At 42.8% G+C, this 22,665-nt stretch overlaps 1 protein-coding gene across 1 annotated transcript in view; it reads right to left on the reverse strand.

Annotated features, from left to right (window-relative positions):
• Positions 1-22,665, reverse strand: part of FAM193A (family with sequence similarity 193 member A) — a 103,069-nt gene that overhangs the window by 69,895 nt on the left and 10,509 nt on the right. Inside the window, exon 2 of the mRNA XM_084625861.1 lies at positions 476-541. Coding sequence (XP_084481987.1) covers positions 476-541 — 66 coding nt within the window. The remainder of the gene's footprint in view (positions 1-475; positions 542-22,665) is intronic.

The raw sequence follows: 22,665 nt of genomic DNA on the forward strand, positions 1-22,665 counted from the left end.
AACAAAACCATTTAGTGAGTTTCATAAGCACATTGCTATTTGGGATATAAATCTTCCAGGAATTTTTTTACATTGTTTCATGAAAATAAAAATTCTGTTAGGGTTTGTAATACTTTAGTATTTGATTCAGCATCAAGGTAGTTTATCCTTACAGTGCTGCACTAGTGCAGCTGCACCGCTGTAGTGCTTGGTGAAGACGCTACCTATGCTAACAGGAGAGCTTCTCCTGTTGACGTAGGTACTCCATCTCCCCAAGAGGGGACAGAACCCTCCCCTCAACATAGCACTGTCTACAACGGGAGCTTGGTCGGTATAACTTTTTAGGGTAGACCAGGGCTACCATGGACTTCAGCGAACAGAGTCAAGCCCTAAAACCTATATTAATGAGGTCTCCGCCGCATATTTGCACTTCAGTACTTCTTCCATAAATAAATCGTTCAATGACTATTGACCAACCAAACTTGACTGTACCTACCTGAGAAACACCTGTGAACTCTGATCCAACGGAACTGACTGTAAACTGGGTACCATTTAATGAAACCTAGAAAACAACAAGAGTAGACTGATTATAACAGCTAAGTATTTTTTGTTTTTTACTGCATCTTAGAGAGAATGGCACTTGCTACCACCACAATTGAGCCTATATCTATAGCATTACAAGCCTTTTTCGAGAGGACTTGACAGAGACATTTCTTCCCCTTGTGATAAAATTCTCCAGATACAGGAGTTAATAATGTGGACATTTCAAAGTACAGCAGTATGAGTAGGAACTGAATGGATCTATTACAAATGCAATTCAAACCCCAAATATAGAGCAAAGTCACCCAGTGAAATGGATATAAGGACCAAAAATATGATTGCCTGTTTGCTCAAGTTTCTGGGTTCATGTAGGCCTTTCATTAACTGTTCTCGTTTTTGTATTTTTATCATCTTAATTTACAAAAGTTTCACCTTTTTGGAGGTTCTGCATAATATAGCTTAGAAAAATAGGTTTTCACATATTAGCTAAGCAAAATTCTTCCCCTCAGAAAAACATTTTGAAATTAGATAATATATTTTAAGGGCAGAAGGAACTACTTGGATCATCTAGGCCAATCTGCATAACACAGGCCACAGAATTTCATCCAGTAATACCTGCATTAAGCCCGTAGTCTCAAGTTTAACCAGAAGTTATTTTCCACCCTCCTCTCCATACACACTGAACTAAGCATTGCCTGATAAGCCACAAGTGACACTATATGTCACCAAACCCAAATAAAGTGAAAATAGGACACAACAAGTCAATGACAACACTCAAGAAAGAGGATGATCTGGTTATGAAATTATCTAAGAACAAGATTTCAATTCATTTGTGAGAGAAACAAAGTGCACTGCAGGGAGGGTGAGAGGGGAACTTTCAAATGTCAATTCTTTTCAGTGGGTTTTTACTGGGGGAGAGGAAGGAGACTTATCCCCATTCCCTTCTCTTTGTTTGGGTATTGCCCACCCTCTGAGATTTCAGACAGGTCTTCACTTTATTTTCATCAGCCCCCTGTCCCCTTTTCCCATTTCTGTTTATCCCTTTTTGTTTCCCTCACTGCACTATGTAACATTAAGTGAGATTAGTATGATAAGGAGCTAACTAAATACGACACCTCTTACTTAAGAGAAGCATGTATTTGTATCAGATCTGGTCACTTAAGTGAACAGAATATTCTTTTACTCCTGCTAGCCACAGAGACCATGGACTTACAGTATGAGCTAGAGTCTATTATTCCTGCACATCAACAGAACTAGGAATTTCTGACCAATGATGCCTACTCACTGGATGGCCTTGAATAAAGATTTCTACTAACTCTTCTCCCTCCTACCAGTAAAAAAAGTGGCTCAATGCCTTACTCACAAGAGATGCTGCAAAGGTTAGTGATTTCACAATACCCTGATAATGTTAAACTCTACTGTTACAGGCTATTAGTGACACTGACAAGGCCCAACGACCATATGGCTTAACAGACTTAAATTATTCAGCACTGTCCGTCCCCTAGTCCAATTCAAACAGTAGCGGGGGACAGGCAATCTCTATTTTGACATGAAGTTTAATTGGACAAGGTCAAAAATTTTATTTTTTTCAGTGTATTGCTGATTTTTGTATTTACAATGAAGAACTGCATTAGTTGTCTCAGGAAATCTGGAGGCTCTAACAGCTGAATCGGAGCAAGTGAAGCTTGACACCCATGAAGGTGTGGTAGCTTAAGTTTTTGGCATTCAGGTGGTTGCTTGCCCAAAAAAGGAGGGGGAAGAAAGCTCTGCATCCCCTCTGAAGTATCAAAAGCCCAGCAGGGTTTTACATTGGTGAAGGAGGAGTCCCTCACTAGTTTTTCTAGTTTTACAATCAGATTTACCTATTTGAAAATTCTTCTCTGTTGTGAGAAAGATTCACATGAGGAGGTAATACACCCTGTCACAATCCTGCACTGGTGAGGCGAAGGTTAAGGAGCTGCTCTAGACACAGGAAGCCACACCCCCTCGTCTCTGCTTGGCATGCTCCCAGGGGCAGGAGCATTCAAAAGGGAGCAGGTCAGCTCAGTCTGAGCTGACTGAGGAGGAGAGCAGTTGGGTGCAGCAGCCTCCTGCCAAGAAGCTGCTGGGACTGAGTCTATCTAGCCAATCTTCTGGAGCAGAGGGCAACGACTTGCTGTTGCCAGGGGAAGGAGCTCCAGAGATGAACCTAGGAAGAAGGTAGGAAGACTGAACTGTGACATCAACGGAGGTACAGGAAACAGGTAAGAAGAAGTGATCCACGGAGAGGGAGTAAGGGTAATGGATTTTAGGCCATGTATACGTCCTACTGCTTTGAAGGGCCCTGGGTCGGAACCCAGTGGAGTAGGATGGACCTGGGTTTCCTACCCCCCCTCTGGGGACTGTAGCCGCTAGGCAGGGTGGCCCTTGACTCTGGCTGCTGGGACACACTCTCACGAACTGCAGCAGCTAGGCAAAGCGGCCCTGGACATCCATCACTAGGCAGTACTGCCAGCCTGCCCACAGAGGCACTCCCCAACAAGAGGGGAAAGAGTGAAACGAAGTGCACAGGAAGTGCTATCAAAAGTACAAAATAGGAATAAAGACAATTTCCCTTTTTCCATTAGTTAATGCTATCTGTAACAAGTTTAGTAGCATGATTAAGTGGGCATTCTTTTAACCTTTTTCTTGTTAAAATTTAGCTTCTAGAGCACAGTTATGGGATAAACTATTCAATAGTATAATCTCAATATACATAGAACATAAAAGAATGATAGTCCCTACTACAACCAATGTGCTTGTAACAATCTAGCTTGCAGGATTTGGAGAACACTAACTCGGTAATTGGCATTTATACATACATTACTCCTGAGGGCATTCTGTGCCAAAAAAAATAATAAAAATTCTGCACACAAAATTTTAAAATTCTGTGAATTTTATTTGACAAATAAATGTGGAGGCTCCAGCACGGCATTGGGGAGCACAGGCCACTGACTGCACAAAGGTAGGAGACCACTGTGCAGCTCCTCCGGGGACATGGACTCAGTAGTGAGGCTGCAACCAACCCTGACACAGTGCAAGAACGGAGTCTCCCCCAGAAACACACCAGGGCCTAGCCCCTCTGTGACAGGTGCACCATGTGTGGGCAGGCAGGCTCAGCAAGGCACGATTCAAGTGTGGGGTCCAGGTGTAGGTTAAGAGGCTTCTGTGTGGGGCAATCTGGGTGTGAGCAGCTCAGTGGGGGATCTGGGTGCTGGGTGGGATCTGGATGCACAGGTGCTTGTTGGGGAGCTCTGGGTGCAACAGTAATGGGACTCTAGGGGGGTCCAGGTGAAGGTGGTTGGAGCTCAGTGGCAGGGGTTGGGTGTGGGAGAGAGAACTTGGCAGGGGGGTATGGGTGTAGGGTGTCAGTGGAGAGTCCAGATGCAGCTGGTTGGGGCTCAGTGGGGCTTGTTGGGGTGGTCCAGGTACATGGGGAGTGGAACTCATCGGAAAGGGGGCGTGTTTCTGAGTGTGGGAGGTGAGGCTCAGTGGCAGGGTCTGGGTATGAGGGGATCTGGATGCAGAGGGGTTGGGCAGATGGGGGAACAGCTCCCTCTATAGGGATCCCTCCCCCTGCAGCTCAGGAGCGACAGGTGCAAGAAGCTGGGGTGAGGGGGAGAAGGGATTTTGCAGAGCTTCGTTCAGCCGAGGTAGAAATTTGCGGGTGGGTCTTTGGTCGGCCCGGACTAGCAGCTGAGCCCAGTGCAGGGTAGGAACCATCAGCTGGGTCTTCCCTAGTTCTGCCTCTTGCCCCACAGTGATTTACATCTCTGCTGGCTGCCCTGGGCCCCCAAAACATACCGCTGGAAAGGGTCGCATGACCGCTCTTGTGGCTTCTCTTTGCTTTCCCGTCAGTCATTTTTCTGCAGGGAAGCAAAGAAATCTGTGGGGGAAGTAAATTCTGCACATACAAGGTTAGACATGGGTCATAATTTGCTGACTGCTATCAACGATAATGAAGGGGTGATTTTATCAGAGCTTCAGTGAGTTGACCACCAAGTTACAGATTCTGAAATTCTATCTTAGCTCATTTTAAAATGATAAAACAATGCTGAATCAAATAGATGTGCCAGAAAATGAAAAATGAGTGACTTATCCATGTTTGGTGGAAGTACAGGAGAATAGAAAACTTGCAGACAGGCCTTCTTAATCTGACACTCTCATTACTAAGCTCCAGAACAGTTCTATAGAAGAGTTTGGTTTTGTAACTTACACATTTGTCTACTGCTGTATGAAAATTGTAAGTTAATCTTTCAATTTCCAAAATCTTTTCAATGGAAGACAGACATTTAAGAAAGTTGGAGCAAAGCTTTTTTACAAATATTAACAGTACTACATTATTACAAAAAATGCAAAACTATTTATGGAAAGAGTGTTTAAGGCGACAGTAGCCAAATAGCAGAGTTAGTCATATCAGAGGGGTAGCTGTGTTAGTCTGTATCCACAAAAACTATGCGGGGCCACTGGACTCCTATCTGTTAGTCGTATCAGAACAGCCTATTTCACTCTTAAGTAGCTAAGAGTGCATATATTCTTTATGAACGAACACTGTGCTGAGGTGAGTACTATATTGGGAAAAGAGGAAAATGTGTGCTGTTCAATCAATGAATGTTCTGATATAAGAAAGTTATAAAAGTTAGAGTTGAGTATGTTGCCATCAAATAGCATTAGGACAGGTAGCACACCCTGAGGAAAGGTTATGCTACCAAGTGTAAATTCAGGCTGGTGAAAATTACGTAAGACTACCACATATGGGCTTATTTTGATATTCTAAATATCACACAGGATTAATAGATTTCAAAGTTGTTTTCCCTCTGACTAAAGTAGTAAAACCAATATCCAGCAAGCTTTTTAAAAAAATGTTAAGACAATAGAGGAGTCTTTCCCCCTTTCTGTGATAAAGACAAGATTTAAATCAGATATCGGATGAACCCATTAATCAGAATGTTTTATTTATGCCACTTGCTACACCACCTATGCTTTTTAAACCAACCGTATTAGAGTTCTACTTTGAGGCTGAGCTCTCTCCACTCTAACCTTCTTTCAGAACTAAATCTTCAGTTCTAACTAACACTTTGCAGAATGGTACAAACAGAAATTTAAATTTTTGGATTAGAAATAAGAAATTTATTGGGTTTTTATCTACAGGGACTTCACTATCTACAACTGGTCCTGTTGACATTTACCAGCCTGACTGAAGATTAGCACAAGTCACACATGGTTTCAGAGGTCCTGAAAACCTCTCAGGAAAATTTAAGACAAAACCTACAACAAACCCATGCATCCTCTTGGATGGATGAGACAACACTGAACAACTGTGTCCACTACCATAACAACTCAATGTCTCCTTTCAGAGTAGCAAGCCTAGTAAATATCCCTGAAAAAGCGCAAAAAGGAAGTCCTGACAACCAGAGGCCTGCTCTCAGTGCTCACACTGTTCCACCATGAGTGCTGTGTTACTAATTAAATATGATAACAGTATATTACCTTCAATCATCTTTTTCCAACAGAATCCATAGGGCAGCACTAGTCTGAACTACTACTCTTCAGTAAGGGTCCCTACCTACCAAGTAACAAGGATCCACCCTGTCCCCAATCGATTCTCTTCATCTACTTACAGCCACCTTCAGTATCCACTTGAGACCACCAGAAGTAGTAAAGTCACCTTGTGGACTCTGGTACCAATAATATGCCACAGGTACTCTGCTGTACATCTGATCTTCCACAGATGCAGCTTAAAGCATCACAGATGTTACCAGGACCATCCCTAGCTCCCGACTCCCAGCTACACTGCTGGCGAGTGCTGGGGGTCAGTTCCCCCCTCCCCCGAAGCCTGGGAGCCAAGGGAGCAGAGCAGGCTGGGGCTGGGTCACTCCACTTCCTGCAGGAAGTGGCCAGCCCCCGTCCCCCACGGACACCTGGGGCCAGCCCCTCCCTGCTCCCCCCCACGGAGGCCTGGGGCCCAACATGCCCCAACACGGAGGCCTGAGGCCAGTTCCCTCCCCCCCCACCCCCCGGCTCATGACCACAGAGGCCTGGGGCCTCAGGCTGCTCTGCTCCCCGGCTCAGGGGGAGGGGGCAAACCGCCCCCCAGCACTTGCCGGTGGCATGGCTGGGAGCCAGGGGAGTGGAGCAGGCTGGGGCCAGGTCCCTCCACTTACCATGCGATGAGTGCAGGGTCGGGCCTGGCTGCAATCTTCAGGGGAGTGGGGACAGGGCTGGGGTGGGGCAGAGGCACGGGCTTTGGGGAAGATCCGGAGCAGGGGCTGGAGCAACACAGAGCTGCGCAGGGCACCACGAAATTTGGTGACCCAAATTTGCTGGTGCCCTATACAGCTGCGTTCTTTACATATGGGTAATGACGGCCCTGGACGTTACAATGCTTACAGGAAATCAGCACCAATATTCTACCCTTTCTCTAGGCTTTATTTTTTTAGTGTTTCTCCCCAGCTACTAGCTCTAGTGCCTAACTCTGCTGCAACTCAGTATTCTGAAGCACAAGTAGAATGGAACTGAATAGATTTCACTTCTGCTTTCAGGGTTCTCAATAGTATCCATGCAAACAAACTCTGGGCTGAAGCTATACAGTGGCCCTGGTTTGCCATTCCCAGCCAATGGGAGCTGTGGGAAGTGGTGCAGGCTGCAGGGACGTGCTGGCCACTGCGTCCCAAAGTTCCCATTAGCCGAGAGCGGCAAACTGCGGCCACGCCTGCGGACAGTCAATGTAAACAAACTGTCTCATGGCCCACCAGCCTCAGGCTGCCCACCACTGGACTAGATGATCATACTGGTTCCTTCTTGCCTTGAAATCTATGACTTGGAAGACTTAGGACATAGCACTGGCTCACATGCTGGGCATTCTAAAAATAATGTTCCAAATTCCATAACAAATATGAAGGTTTTAAATGAATGTTTAGACTCCGCAGAAAACAGTCTGGGAAAGCTTCCTGCTCATTGGGCAAGTCAGTTTTTTCAAGAATTCAGCATCATACTTGTTTTAAAAATCACCCATGAAAATGCCACAATCCCAACAAGACAGTGAGCTATATGCATAAACCAGGTTACATAAAAAAGGCGTTGATTAATCTGTGTTCTGGAGGGACAACTCCTCATGTCACCCATTACCCCTAATGACGTCACATACGCGTTAAAAGAGGGTTGACAGATTAAAGCCCTCAGGTTAGATAAGCAGTTATTTAATTATTTAATATGCAATGCTCCTGAAAGCTTTTAAGTCTTATAGAGGTACTGCTGCCATAAAACTGCCCAACTGTAGGGATGCATATTAAAAAAATCATGTTAAGAACACAGGAAGATCTCTTTACAATTACACCCTATATTATGAAAGGTGCAAGGCCTAAGAAATCCAGTTTGTCACAACATTGTTTTTTTATAGTTCTCTCAGCTTGCACAATGAAAAAAATCAGTGAAGCCAGGTTCATAGTTTCTAACCACTTAAACCAGTTTTAAAAACATTTAAATTTGTCTTTTATTTTGATTTTAGTGAGTACATTCCTTTTGCTCTTCAGTAATATAGAAGTCTTTAGAACATTTAAATTTGGGGCCCATTTAAGACTGCATCCCTTGAAGGGCCAACATCCCAAAATAAATTTTTCAGCAGTGGCAATCAAAACTAGAGCTTCAGCTCTCCCATGTATTATCATAGTTTGTTGACAAAGTAGTGCAATAATACTTGGTTGTTGCAATAATGGTCTTTGTCCTTCATATTTAAATAAAGAGCTCTGGAAAACTGTTTGTAGGTTATTGGTAAAAAAAGTGTCCACAAAAAACAGACTGAGAACTAGTAGATGTTTTAATTAAGAAAGGCGACACTATAGGTGTGCATTTCTGGGTGATAATTGCTCACCTCAGATGGCGATGAACAGAAGGCAGAGTTATTTCTGCTAACACATACTCGTCAGTGTCTCACTACTATAGCGTAGAAACTAGCAAAACAAAACAAAAAAACCCCAAAAAGAATATTTACTGGTTGCTAATGTCATAAGTATGACTACAGTCAATCAAAAGACAGAGTGCTAAAGGCATCTCATAAAATGACAAAGTTCCTTGATCTATATAAGGGATTTCAGAGTTCCTAAGAGTCAGTGAAATCTGCTACAAAACAAAACACTAAGATTTCAGCAGAAACTTAAAGCAATATAAATTGCAAGAAGTGTCAATTTATTTATTAATTATTTTGAAGTGTGCCAGGGTGACTAGGTTTCATTCCAAGCATTAATGTTAACAATCAATCCACAAGAATTAAGCTGTTAAAGAGACAAATCTGTTTAAGGACCATCTCTTGTGAAGAAACCATGCTTTTCAGGGAAGTCAACAATTCCTTATATCTTAGAATCATAGAACTGGAATGGACCTCCAGAGGTCTTTTAGTCCAGTCCCCTGCACTCAAGGCAGGACTAAGTATTATCTAAACCATCACAGAATATCAGGGTTGGAACGGACCTCAGGAAGTCATCTAGTCCAACCCCCTGCTCAAAGCAGGGCCGATCCCCAACTAAATCATCCCAGCCAGGGCTTGGTCAAGCCTGACTTTAAAAACCTCTAAGGAAGGAGATTCCACGACCTCCCTAGTTAACGCATTCCAGTGTTTCACCACCCTCCTAGTGAAAAAGGTTTTCTTAATATCCAACCTAAACCTCCCCCACTGCAACTTGAGACCATTACTCCTCATTCTGTCATCTGCTACCACTGAGAACAGTCTAGATCCATCTTCTTTGGAACCCCCCTTTCAGGTAGTTGAAAGCAGCTACCAAATCCTCCCTCATTCTTCTTTTCCACAGACTAAACAATCCCAGTTCCCTCTGCCTCTCCTCATAACTCACGTGTTCCAGTCCCCTAATCATTTTTGTTGCCCTCTGCTGGACATTTTCCAATTTTTCCACATCCTTCTTGTAGTGTGGGGCCCAAAACTGGACACAGTACTCCAGATGAAGCCTCACCAATGTCGAAGAGAGGGGAATGATCACGTCCCTCGATCTGCTGACAATGCCCCTAGTTATACACCCCAAAATGCCATTGGCCTTCTTGGCAACAACGGCACACTGTTGACTCATATCCAGCTTCTCGCCCATTGTAACCCCTAGGTCCTTTTCTGCAGAACTGCTGCCTAGCCATTCGGTCCCTAGTCTGTAGCGGTGCATGGGATTCTTCCATCCTAAGTGCAGGACCCTGCACTTGTCCTTGTTTAACCTCAGATTTCTTTTGGCCCAATCGTCCAATTTGTCTAGGGCCCTCTGTATCCTATCTCTACCCTCCAGCGTATCTACCTCTCCTCCCTGTTTAGTGTCATCTGCAAAACTTGCTGAGGGTGCAATCCACACCATCCTCCAGATCATTTATGAAGATATTGAACAAAAGCGGCCCCAGGACCGACCCTTGGGGCACTCCGCTTGATACCGGCTGCCAACTAGACATGGAGCCATTAATCACTACCCATTGAGCCCGACAATCTAGCCAGCTTCCTATCCACCTTATCGTCCATTCATCCAGCCCATACTTCCATAACTTGCTGGCAAGAATACTGTGGGAGACTGTGTCAAAAGCTTTGCTAAAGTCAAGGAACACCACGTCCACTGCTTTCCCCTCATCCATAGAGCCAGTTATCTCGTCATAGAAGGCAATTAGATTAGTCAGGCATGACTTTCCCTTGGTGAATCCATGCTGACTTTTCCTGATCACTTTCCTCTCCTCTAAGTGCTTCAGAATTGATTCCTTGAGGACCTGCTTCATGACTTTTTCCAGGGACTGACGGGAGGCTGACTGGCCTGTAGTTCCCAGGATCATCCTCCTTCCCTTTTTTAAAGATGGGCACTACATTAGCCTTTTTCCAGTCATCCAGGACCTCCCCAGATCGCCATGAGTTTTCAAAGATAATGGCCAATAACTCTGCAATCACATCCGCCAATTCCTTTAGCACTCTCCAATGCAGCACATCCGGCCCCATGGACTTGTGGTCGTCCAGCTTTTCTAAATAGTCCCAAACAACTTCTTTCTCCACAGAGGGCTGGCCACCTCCTCCCCATGCTGTGCTGTCCAGTGCAGTAGTCTGGGAGCTGACCTTGTTCGTGAAGACAGAGGCAAAAAAAGCATTGAGTACATTAGCTTTTTCCACATCCTCTGTCACTAGGTTGCTTCCCTCATTTAGTAAGGGGCCCACATTTTCCTTGACTTTCTTCTTCTTGCTAACATACCTGAAGAAACCCTTCTTGTTACTCTTAATATCTCTTGCTAGCTGCAACTCCAGGTGTGATTTGGCCTTCCTGATTTCACTCCTGCATGCCCGAGCAATATTTTTATACTCATCCCTGGTCATTTGTCTAATCTTCCACTTCTTGTAAGCTTCTTTTTTGTGTTTAAGATCAGCAAGGATTTCACTGTTAAGCCAAGCTGGTTGCCTGCCATATTTACTATTCTTTCTACACATCGGGATGGTTTGTCCCTGTAACCTCCATAAGGATTCTTTAAAATACAGCCAGCTCTCCTGGACTCCTTTCCCCCTCATGTTATTCTCCCAGGGGATCCTGCCCATCAGTTCCCTGAGTTTGTCAAAGTCTGCTTTTCTGAAGTCCAGGGTCTATATTCTGCTGCTCTCCTTTCTTCCTTGTGTCAGGATCCTGAACTCGACCATCTCATGGTCACTGCCTCCCAGGTTCCCACAACTATGATTCAAGGAAATAATTTAGGTCATTAGCTCAATAGCCTGAGCAGCAAAAATTGATAAAGGTTTCAGTGGTAGCTGTGTTAGTCTGTATCAGCAAAAAAACGAGGAGTCCTTGTGGCACCTTAGAGAGAGTAACAAATTTATTTGGGCATAAGCTTTCATGAGCTAGAACCCACTTCATCAGATGTATGGAGTAAAAGATACAGGAGCAGGTATAAATACATGAAAGGATATGGGTTGCTTTACCAAGTGTTAGGTCAGTCTAATGAGCTAAATCAATTAACAGCAGGATACCAAGGGAGGAGAAATCTCTTTTGAAGTGATAAGAGAGTGGCCCATTACAGACAGTTGACAAGAAAGTGAGAACAACAGTAGGGAGAAATTAGTATTGGGGGAAATTAAGTTTAGGTTTTGTAATGACCCACCTACTCCATATGGTGTGTGGAAAGAGAAAGTTCCAACAATTTAAAAAAAAACAATCACATACACGAAACCCTAAGCTTCTGAACAGAGAAAATGAAAATATAAAGCCTGAACAAAAAGAGACGACCTATCCTATGGAGAGTGATCTGAAACAACAGCAGCTCTCTAATTCTTTGCTAAAAAAAAGGCAGCACAGAGTTCAGGAAAGATGAGGGCTCTTGTCGGGAAATTATACCCTTGTATCTAGAGAAGACCAGTGGAAAGTCTATCTTAACCACCTACCAGCCAAACCATCATCATCCACAACTACATAACTTTCAAAAGCAGCCAATCTGACTTTGTTTGAAATAACGAAAGGAAGTTCAGTGGGTGAAAGGGACAAATGAAAATTAGTGAAGAATTTAATCGCACTTCTGGATGTCAGAAAAAGTGTTAAACATGGCTCCATCAATTGCCACTAAAAATTCGCTTTTGGTTATCACAATGATAACCAATGTACAGCAGTTATTTTCTACATCTAGGATAGCTATCGATGGTGCTTTTATGGCCACCCCCTCACAATAGCATCTGAGTGCTCTACAATCTTTAATGTACTTATCCTCATACCAACCCCGTAAGGTCAGGAAGTTCCATTATATCTATTTTACAGATGGGGAATGGAGTCATATGCAATTCCTGCTCTGCCTCAAACATCCAGTGTGACTTTCCCCAGGTCTCACAGGATGTTTGTGGGAGACCAGGAATTGAATCCAGATCTCACAGGGCTCAGGCTAGTGTTCTTACCACTGGACCATCCAGTGAAACAACTACGGTAACTGTGGCAAGATGCTGACACGGCTACTATATAAATGTATACCTTGTGTGACGTATTTGAATATGCCAGGATCAGGGCTGTCATGCCAGTGCACACTCCATCTATTGTAGTGTAAACAGTATACATGGCCATACTCTCTCCAGCATGTTTAGCCTGCAGGAAATACATGTTCATTGGTGACAGAGGAAATGTTGCCTCAAGAAAACGCAAACTCTGGCACCAGGCAATGAAGGATTACCTAACCTGAAAGTAAAAGAAGGAAAATGCCAGGGAGAGAGAGCCTCTCAGTTACACAGATATGAGGTGGTGGGGCCTGGGAGTGCTGAGGAGGTAACTCACTTAAGCCCTTTGGGAAGTAGTCAGATGTCACCTAGCAGCAGTCTATTAGCAGTATGTAGCCACTAATACATTTACAGATCACATTTTTACCTTCACTGGGGCAGATTTTACATCTAGTTAAAAAAACACTGATATTTCCCCAGAGATATTTAAACAAGTATGTCGGTTACAAAAAGACCCCAAACCATCTCATTAGTGTGCTCCCAACCTTGCTAGTTCTCTAACAAAACTGCTTCAGAGCTGTTACACCAGTAGTCTAATCATATTTAGAAAGTTACTGAAAGTTTTTTAATCCTGTATAAATTAAGACTTCATGAACTTTAAATGAAATTTTGATTCCAAATTTACTGTTTAATTTTTGTAATGATTGAAACACTTCATCCTGCAACATTTTATTCTCTCACTACCACTGCTGCAGCAATGCCATTTGAAAACTTCACTAACCTGTGAAATTAATGCTTTGTGGGTTGGGGAACGGGAGCCTTGTTAGTGTCTGCACATTAGATGCAGATGAAGATGATTTTTGTTAATGTTTTCAGTTCAGGCTGAATTTTAAATAAATACGAAAAATTGTACCAGTATAGTTTAGCAAAACTAAAAATCATTCCGAGAATAGATTATGTAAAATATTATAAACAGCACAGGTGGACAGCTTCTAAGGGTATTTTTTAAGTCTAGGAAATCACATTAAACTACATTAAGAGAGTGAGGAAAGCTTAAAAAAGAATTCAAAAGCCAAGAACTAACTGAGTTAGAAAGTTAACTAAACAACCTTAATTATGCCTTCTTGTGAACATGCATTGGTCTAGCTAAGCAATTCAATATTCCCCCCTTTCCCACACACACAACCTTAAACACATCTGCCGCATCTTATAGTACTGTGCATTACTGCACAACAGTCATGTGTATGAAATACTGACCTACACTTATACTGATTTGATAATACATAGAGTAATAGAATAATTTAAATCTTATAGCATATAGGCTTCCTTAACTTGTGGCTAAGAGTGAAGACAGACTGCACTGCCAGGAAAAAGTAAGTAAATGTTACATGGCTGCTAACAGACATCCAGTTCAGGTAAGTGTCCCTATTCAGGCATGTGCTTTAAATATTTTCCTATGTGTTTTACAGACCAAGGGACTAAAATTATAAAAATACATACATTAAAGAAGGTGACTTCTATACAAAGTCTGTCAGATGTACAGTAGAACCTCAGTTACGGACACCTCGGGAATGGAGGTTGTCCATAACTCTGAAATGTTTGTAACTCTAAACAAAGTGCAGTTCAGGCTCCAGAGCCAGCAGCTGACACTCCAGGCCAGGCTTCAGTAGCATCTAAGCTCCCTAGTCAGTGGGTGGGGACAAGCAGCCCAGACGTGCCTACTTTTAAGATGCAATGTAGGCACAGTACAGTATTTGCTTTTCTTTTTTTTAAATTTTGGCTCTGCTATGGCTGATTGGTTACTTCCAGTTTTACCGGGTGTCCAGTTGATCGGTCAGTCCGTAACTCTGGTGTTCATATCTTTGAGATTCTACTGTACTTACAATGAAAATAACGTAAGTGAGCAAAAATGAAGTTACAAGATACTAGGTATCTCCACTAGAAGAAAAAATTATATGAATTAACAATGCATATGCAGCATAAGAGGAAGAAAAATTATGTATACAACTTTAAAGTATCACTTTCTGACTCAAATACTTAACTATGGAACTGTACTATTAATTTAATAGCTTGTACACATACATAACATCCCTGTAATAAGAGAAATCCACTAGTTTAAAAAAAAAAAAGGCCTACTCCAACTAAATATATTGACCCACTTACCCACCTTAGACAAAGCCAGATAAGACAGCTCAAAACAGACTTTTTAAACTACTGAGACAGAACTCCAAATATTAATTATAATAAGCTGCAGAAAAGACCCTGCCCGCCAAACCATTTTAACCACTAGGGAGATAAGTGCGTTGGATTGTAACTTGAGTTGCCTGAATATAAAAAAACCCATCCAAATCACAAAGTTCCCACCAAGACTTGAAGAGCACGTAAAGGACTTGTGTAACAGAGTATAAGGCAAGACAAAAGGAAAGTATTCCATTCTGCCTAATTTTCAGATGCTGAGGTAGGAGAAAATGTAGGCTACAGTTATTGGAGAATGGGGTAATTGAAAACTCTCTGACTAAGGGATCTCAGACTAAGGCAGATCCCTAAGTCCCTCTTCCAAGAAAAGAAGATTTTTGCCAGAAGTTATGGTGAGACATATGAAATAAGAAGCTACATGTCTGAGGTCTCCCAAAGTGGAACCAGGAGTTAAAATTATGAAGCCATAAAAACAGAAGGAGGTATTTTACTTACAAAAGTAGACAGATCAGTAAGTAATCAAGTTAATTATTTTATGTGTTTGATAAGAGTTTTCAGGGAGGGTTGAGATATGTTCCTTGAGAATGAAAGTGCTTTTCTGTTTCTTTAATCTATTGGCTGGCTAAACTGATTTGTTACCTTGGAAAAGCCAGCATGCTTTCATTTAAATAAAAAAATAAAAAATAATAAACAATAAAAACCATCCACAAAGCAAGGAAGTTTCTAGCAGTTTGAAGAAAACCTAAAAAAAATGTGAGCACAGAGTAACTGATGTACAGTTGTCTATGCAAGTCTGCGGCAAGCCTAAAAATAGCTCTAAGATGTCAACTCAGATGCCCAATGACAATTTAAGGGACTACCCTACAAAGTTAGGTCCCATAAATCACCTTGCATTGACTTATTTGTGTATGTGTATCCACACCTAAGTTTGTCTCCAGCTGACGTAAGACTCCCCGTTATAGCTACGCAGTAAAAGCACCTCTCCAAATGGCACAGAATCATGGTCGACCTACTGAGGTTTATACAGTCCAAGTATAGACACTTGGACGGCATGCGTAGACACTTGGATTGCATGTTGACCTGTGTATCAACAGTCCTCCAGCAGCAGTCCCACAAGGCCCCACACTCCCTGCAATTGTGACCACTCTGGTCAGTTTTAAACTTCACCACCCAGGGGTTACAGAGACTGGAAGCCACCACCCCTTTTGAAGCTCTTCACATGTTTTTTGAAATGCCTTTTCCTGATTGTCCATCTTGGCAACCACATCTAGCAGCTCACCCATGTTGTGAGCAACTGACCATGCTGGCTTCATGCACTAGACATACTCCTGCCTGGAGGAGACAGGATATACTGGATCTCTTTCCCCACAGGCACAGGACAGGCTGTGCAACCACAGCTACAGACCAGCTGTAGAAAAATCAGCATCTACAAGAAAATTGCACAGGAGGCATGCAGGCAAAGAGATATGATGGGAATCAGTACTGCATGAAGGAGGTCAATAATAGATCTGGTGCCGCTCTGCCATAGTTGACGAAGATCCCACCAGCAACCCACAGACCAATGTGGACATCTTGGAGGAGCCCAAGACAGAGACCCTTGCCATGAACAGTGACAAGGAAATGGCGGGGGAAGGTGCATGCAAGGAGTGCACCAGGGGACTCTAGCCAGGCTATGAGCCAGGACGTGATTGAGACTCCACCAGTGTCTAGCCAGTCCTGCCAAACGAGTGCAGATGAGCCTGATGAAGGGGAAGGGAACTTAAGTACGTTTCTGCATGCATTTTCCTTTACAACGTTTAGAGACGGCACCTGACCCACCCCCAATTTAACAAGACAAAGGTATCTAGTTCATTGTTTTACTGGTATAAGAAGAATTACAGCTACAAACAAACAGAGGTAGAGCTGGCATCTGCTTTTCATTCATTCATGGGTTAGGCGGGGATGGAGGGAGGTATGGAGAGCACTTTGGTTATGTACATAGGGAAACCCCTATGTACAGAAGAGGTTCCATAAATACATTATCAGCAAAAGACAAAGAAAAGTGTAGATTCACTACTTATTGGGTAATGTGAGCTAACCGCAAATGACATTAATAAGGCTGAGATGTTCAATGTCTACTTTGTTTCAGTCTTCACTAATTACTATTAATGACAAGGGGGAAGGAATACAAGCCAGAATAGGAAAAGAACAGGTTAAAGAATATTTAGACAAGTTAGATGCAATCAAGCAAGACGGGCCTAATAAAATTCATCCTAGGGTACTTAAACTAGCAGAAGCGATCTCTGAACCATCTGAGATTATTTTCAAGAACACATGAAGAAGGGCAAACATAGCATCTATCTTTAAAAATGGGAACAAAGAAGACCTGGGGAATTACAGACCAGTCTGTCTAACTTTGATATCTGGAAAGATACTGGAACAAATTATAAACAATTTACCACAGTCTAGAGAATAATAGCGTTATAAGGCATAGTAAACATTTATTTGTCAAAAACAAATCATGCCAGACCAACCCAATTTCTTTCTTTGACAGAGTTACTGGCCTAGTGGCTGGGGAAAGCAGGAGATGTGATCTTGATTTTAGAAAGCCTTTTGATCCAGTCCCACATGACATTCTCAAAAGCAAACTATGGAGATACAGACTAGATGAAATTACTCCAAAGTGGATGCACAACATATTCAAAGAAAAGGTATCAATGGTTTGCTGTCAAATTGGGATGATGTATCTAGTCAGATCACACAGGAGTCTGTCCTGGGACCAGTACCATTCAATGTTTTAATCAATCACTTGGATAATAGGAGTGAAGAGTGTGGTTATAAAATCTGTGATTACATCAAGTTAAGAGGGGTTGCAAGCACTCTGGAAGACGGGATTACCAGTCAAAATGATTACCTTCAAAATGACTGACAAATTGGATAATTGGTCTGAAATCAACAAAATGAAATTCAGTAAAGTGCAATGTACTACAATTAGGAAGAGGGAAAAAAATCAAAAGCACAACTACAAAATGGGGAATAACTGGCTAGGTGGTAGTACTGTAGAAAAGGAGCTGGGGGTTATAGTTAATCATAAGTTGATTACATCTACAAGGTGAAGCAGCTGCAAAAATAATATTGTAGGGTGTTTTAATAGGAACATCATATATAAGACATGGGAGAGAACTGTCTCTCTCTGCTATGCACTGGTGAGGCCTCCGCTGGAGTACTGTGTCCAGTTCTGGGCATAATACTTAAAAAGATGTGGACAAATTGGAGAGAGTCCAGAGAAAAGCAACCAATATGACAAAAGGTTAAGAAACCCAGAGGTATGAGGAAAGCTTAAAACTGGGCATGTTTAGTCTTGAAAAAGTAGACTGAAGGGGAGATCTGATAAGTCTTCAGGTATGTTAAGGGCTCTTATAAAGAGGACAGTGATCAACTGCTCTCCAGGTCTACTGAAGGTAGGAAAAGTAGTAATGGGCTTAATCTGCAGCAAGCGAGATTTAGATTAAATTTTTTCCCCGAAAATCTAGCTATAGTACTGGAATAAACTTGCAAAGGCGGCTGTGGAATCCCCATCACTGAAAGTTAAGACCAGGTTAGACCAGGGGTGGGCAAATTACGACCCAAGGGCCGGATCCAGCCCAACAGGGCTTTGGATCTGGCCCATGGGATTGCCACCCCCAATGGCACCATCGGCCCCGCGCCACTCCCAGAAGCAGCCAGCACCACATCCCTGCAGCCCCTGGGGGAGAGGTGGGACAGAGGGCTCCGTGCGCTGCCCTTGCCTGCAGGCTCTGCCCCCCCTCAGTCCCAATTGGCTGGGAACAGGGAACCGTGGCCAATGGGAGGTTCGGGGGAGGTACCCACAGGCAAGGGCAGTGCATGGAGCCCTCTGCCTCCCTCCCCCAGGGGTCGCAGGGACATGTTGCAGCTGCTTCCAGGAGAGGCGGGGCACAGGGCCAGGGCAGACGGGGAGCCCTGGGTTAGACAAACCCACATCAGGAATGGTCTAGGTATACTTTATCCTGCCTCAGCATTGGGAGGCAGGGGAGAATGAGACTAGATGAGATCCCTTCCAGCCCTGCATTTCTATGATGCTATAATACCAGGGGAAAAGAGTGAAAATTAATGGCCTATGATACACAAGTCAGACATGATTGTCCCTTTTGACCTTAAGCTATGAATCAGTGAAACCTCAGAATAGACGTTTATGTACAGAGAATATTAAGTTTTTACCACAACATCTCTATCTTACTCTATCCAAGGCCAGAGTTAAGGTTGGGCATTTAAATGTAATTGTGGCGAATTCTGCTTGTGGGTGGTTATTTTAGACTACAATTGAGTTTGACTGCTTGGCTATTATGTGGTTCAAATAGCAAGGTATGCAAGTTGAGATTAGTGTAGTTGTGAATGTTGACAGAACTGGCAGTTCTGGTGACTGCACTAAAGAATGTGCAGTTACGAGTCAAATTTACTGTCAGGTAAATATACTATAGTACAAATTAGTGACATCTTGCAGGGGAATTTTCTAGGTTTTTACTAAATAGGTGTCAAAGCAGATATTTAACCACACTGACATTATCAATATTAGAGAGAGAGAAATGGGCAGGGAGCTGGGGGCCATGGGTTCATTCTAATCTATGTCAGGAAGGGCAAAGGAGGAAACAGGTCTGGGCAGTAGAATCGCTGCTGTCTCCATGGCCCCCCACTACGTTGTCGTTCCCACGCCAATTACATAGCCCAGTTCCTTGTTCCCAAACAAAGGCTTAATTGTTAGTGAACACAGGAAAAGGAATGAGGCAAGCAGGCTAGACATTGGATTGGGAAACTGGGATCAGCAGCAAGACATCTCACTGGGCAGCTCTACTTCCCTCTCCTTTTCCCTTCTCCACAGATCTACTCAGTCTAGCTGCAAAATAATTTTAGCTCTCAATTTTTGGATGTTTAAGGCTTTGTGCTACTGAATTTGAAGTCTCTAACATGTGACTCTGCCGTCTAAGACAGTGGATCTCCACTGAATCAGAAGTTACATGAATGTAAATGTGGCTGCTTCACGTGATGAAGCATGAACATTGCCAAACCAATCACTCTGAGTTGTGAGTCTTTTGGGTGGGGTAGGGGTAGATTTCTTGTAATTGTGACAACCGCTTTTTTAAAAAATGCGGGGTTTTATTTTTTCCCCTTCTTCTTGGGAACCTGCACCCAGAGGTATTTCAGGAACACATCTTCACTGGGTGGTTACCAGTTGTGTTTCAACAAGCTGCTGAAGAACAGGTGATCTAATATTTTCCTCTGACGAAAAAGAAATAGGTCTGGAAGCATAAACCAAGAACGCTCCTATTCACTACTGCTATGAGGCAATTTCAGCCATGTTAAAAAGTCGTGATAAGATGGAAGAGACCTAAAAACCTATTCCATAGTTGTCACTAAAGTAAAAGGTTAGAATTTTGAAATCCTGGAATATTACTGTTTATCATCTCAGCGGATCACAAAACTCTGAACTATGCAACCAATGAAACTGTGTCCCCCAAAATATAAATATGTAATACAATAGATAACTCATCTTTGTTTATGTTACCTATTCTTTTGGGACTAGGTTACCTGGGGGCAGGGGGAGAAAGAGGTGTAACAGTTGCACCACAGAAAGTTTATAATATTCTGTAGTCATGAACTTGAAATAAGTATGGTAGCCAGTTCTCAATACTGAATCAAAATTCATGGTTTGAAAAAACCCTCTCTACCCCCAAAAAAGTGATACGTCTCCTTGAGAGTGTCACCAACTTCTGCAGAATCTAAGTTTTCATTTTTTAAAAATTTCCAACTCTTATGATTGTGCTGATGGTTCACATTTGGAAAGCTAAGTATACCTGATATATTTTTGTTTTCCTAAGTCTGCAGACAGCTCCAGTGCCTAATATAACTTGGGAAAGTTTTGAGTATCAGTAGGGTAATAATCAGTAGGTTCATTTTCACCACAGCTATTCAAAACCCTGTGGATAACAATGAAACCGACAAAAATCAGTCCGTTTCCCTCTACTCTTGCTTGGAATAGTTATGAGCAGAAGTAGAGGAAGACATGAATGCTACTTCACTAAGAGGACTCCTCAAACTGAAGTTAGGGAAAGGGATAGGGTAATGGAGATAAACCTGCACAACAGCCCAGGGGAGAGGAGAACACAGAATAAAGACAACCACACATACAACCGCAGCAACAAGGAGAATCTTGGGGACTGGGAAGAGAGAATGCATCTTCTAAGCATAGACACCACCTTCTGCTCCCACCAGTGGGTGCTCAACCCCATCTGCCCCCAGCCCCGCCCTGACTCCACTCCTTCCATGAAGCCCTGCCCCCATTCCAACCCCTTCCCCAAATCCCCACCCTGAGCACGCCATGTTCCTGCTTCTCTTCCACCCCATCCCAGAGCTGCCAAACAACTGTCTGGTGGCAGCCGGGTGGGAAGCGCTGGGAGGTAAGCGGAGGAGAGGGGACACGGCATGCTCAGGGGAGGAGAGGGCGGCGGTGAGGGGAGGGGAGATTGGCTGACTGTGGGTGCAGAGCGCTCACTAAATTTTCCCCGCAGGTGATCCAGCCCCAGAGCACCCAAGGAATCGGCGCCTATGCTTCTAAGAACATAAGAACGACCATACTAGGTCAGACCAAAGGTCCATCTGCCCAGTATCCTGTCTTCCAACAGTGGCCAATGCCAGATGCCCCATAGGGAATGAACAGAACAGGGAATCATTAAGTGATCCAACCCGTCACCCATTCAGAAGTGAAGAAGTCCTTTATTTCCCACACATCCACACAATAAAACTTCAAAACTGATTTATATTACAGTAAGTCAAATTGAAGAAGACTTGTGCTTCCACCATGAGACATCTTTCTTCTGCAGCAATTTACCTATATCTACACAAGTCGCTGCTATCTTACAACAAGATCATGGAGCACTTACAATGAACTCCAAACAAAACCATTAACTTATGACCTGATGTGGCAGCAGCTTACTGAGGATCAACAGCCTGGAGTAGTTCAGTTCAGAAAAGCTAAGCAATCACTTGGATGCGAACTTTACATAAGTTATAAACACTAAAGGCTGACAAAGCAGTATGGTAGTCCAGACATGGTTAAAAAGCTGGTGGCAAGATGGATGTTGTATAAGGCAAGTATTCTGTTTCCAAAGGCTGCTAAATACTACAAATGAAACTGAATGAGCAAGACTAGCAAGGAACTACATTAGCTTCAGGTAGCCACTTCATAACCTTTGCTTAATAAGAACTCAAATGTATTTTATTTCAGTGATTTCCTACCCCAAAAATGAAAATTTACATGAATACAGAAGAGTATGTACTACACACATACACATGCCATGATAATACATTCTTAAAGAAAATTAAGTATAACAATTTTCCATCAGTGACAGAAGTCCAGAAATTCACACTTAATGGTAGCATTCTAATTAAAATCACAAAGCTTCACACATCCTTCTAACCCCAGCTCTAAAAAGTTTGAGTCATTTAAATTGTTCAGTTTAGTATTTAAATACCTACACTACTGTGCCAAAATTCTGTTTCCATATTTTGTCTTAACAGCCATAAAAGGCATAAAAAATGCTCAAAAAAGATCATTTACTCAAAGCATTTTAGTCAGGTGGGGCTATCCACACTTAATTTTTTGGATCAAGATAATTAAAAACTGGAGAAAAACGATAGTTTTTAAATAGTTTATGTTTTCACACAACTGTCTGATTCTAGCGCCATCCTCAGAGCTTTTTATGTGCTTACCTTTGGGAGTTAAAACTACTACTTCTGCATACTGGTTAAGTAGGAAATGAAGCAGATCTAATTTTCAAATAAAAACTAGTGCCCCATTTAAGTGCAATAACACTTAGTTCTTGATGTGTAAGAGAAGTGAAAGTTCACAACAGCTATAGTTTATTTATTGGCTCAGAAACCACCTCAGCATAAAGCTACTTGACACCAGTTTCCTCGCCTCAAAAAAGCATCAAAGATAACAAGTGGTTGAAGAC

This window comes from Lepidochelys olivacea, assembly GCF_965140295.1.
Source record: "Lepidochelys olivacea isolate rLepOli2 genome assembly, chromosome: 4".
NCBI classification, from domain to species: domain Eukaryota; kingdom Metazoa; phylum Chordata; order Testudines; family Cheloniidae; genus Lepidochelys; species Lepidochelys olivacea.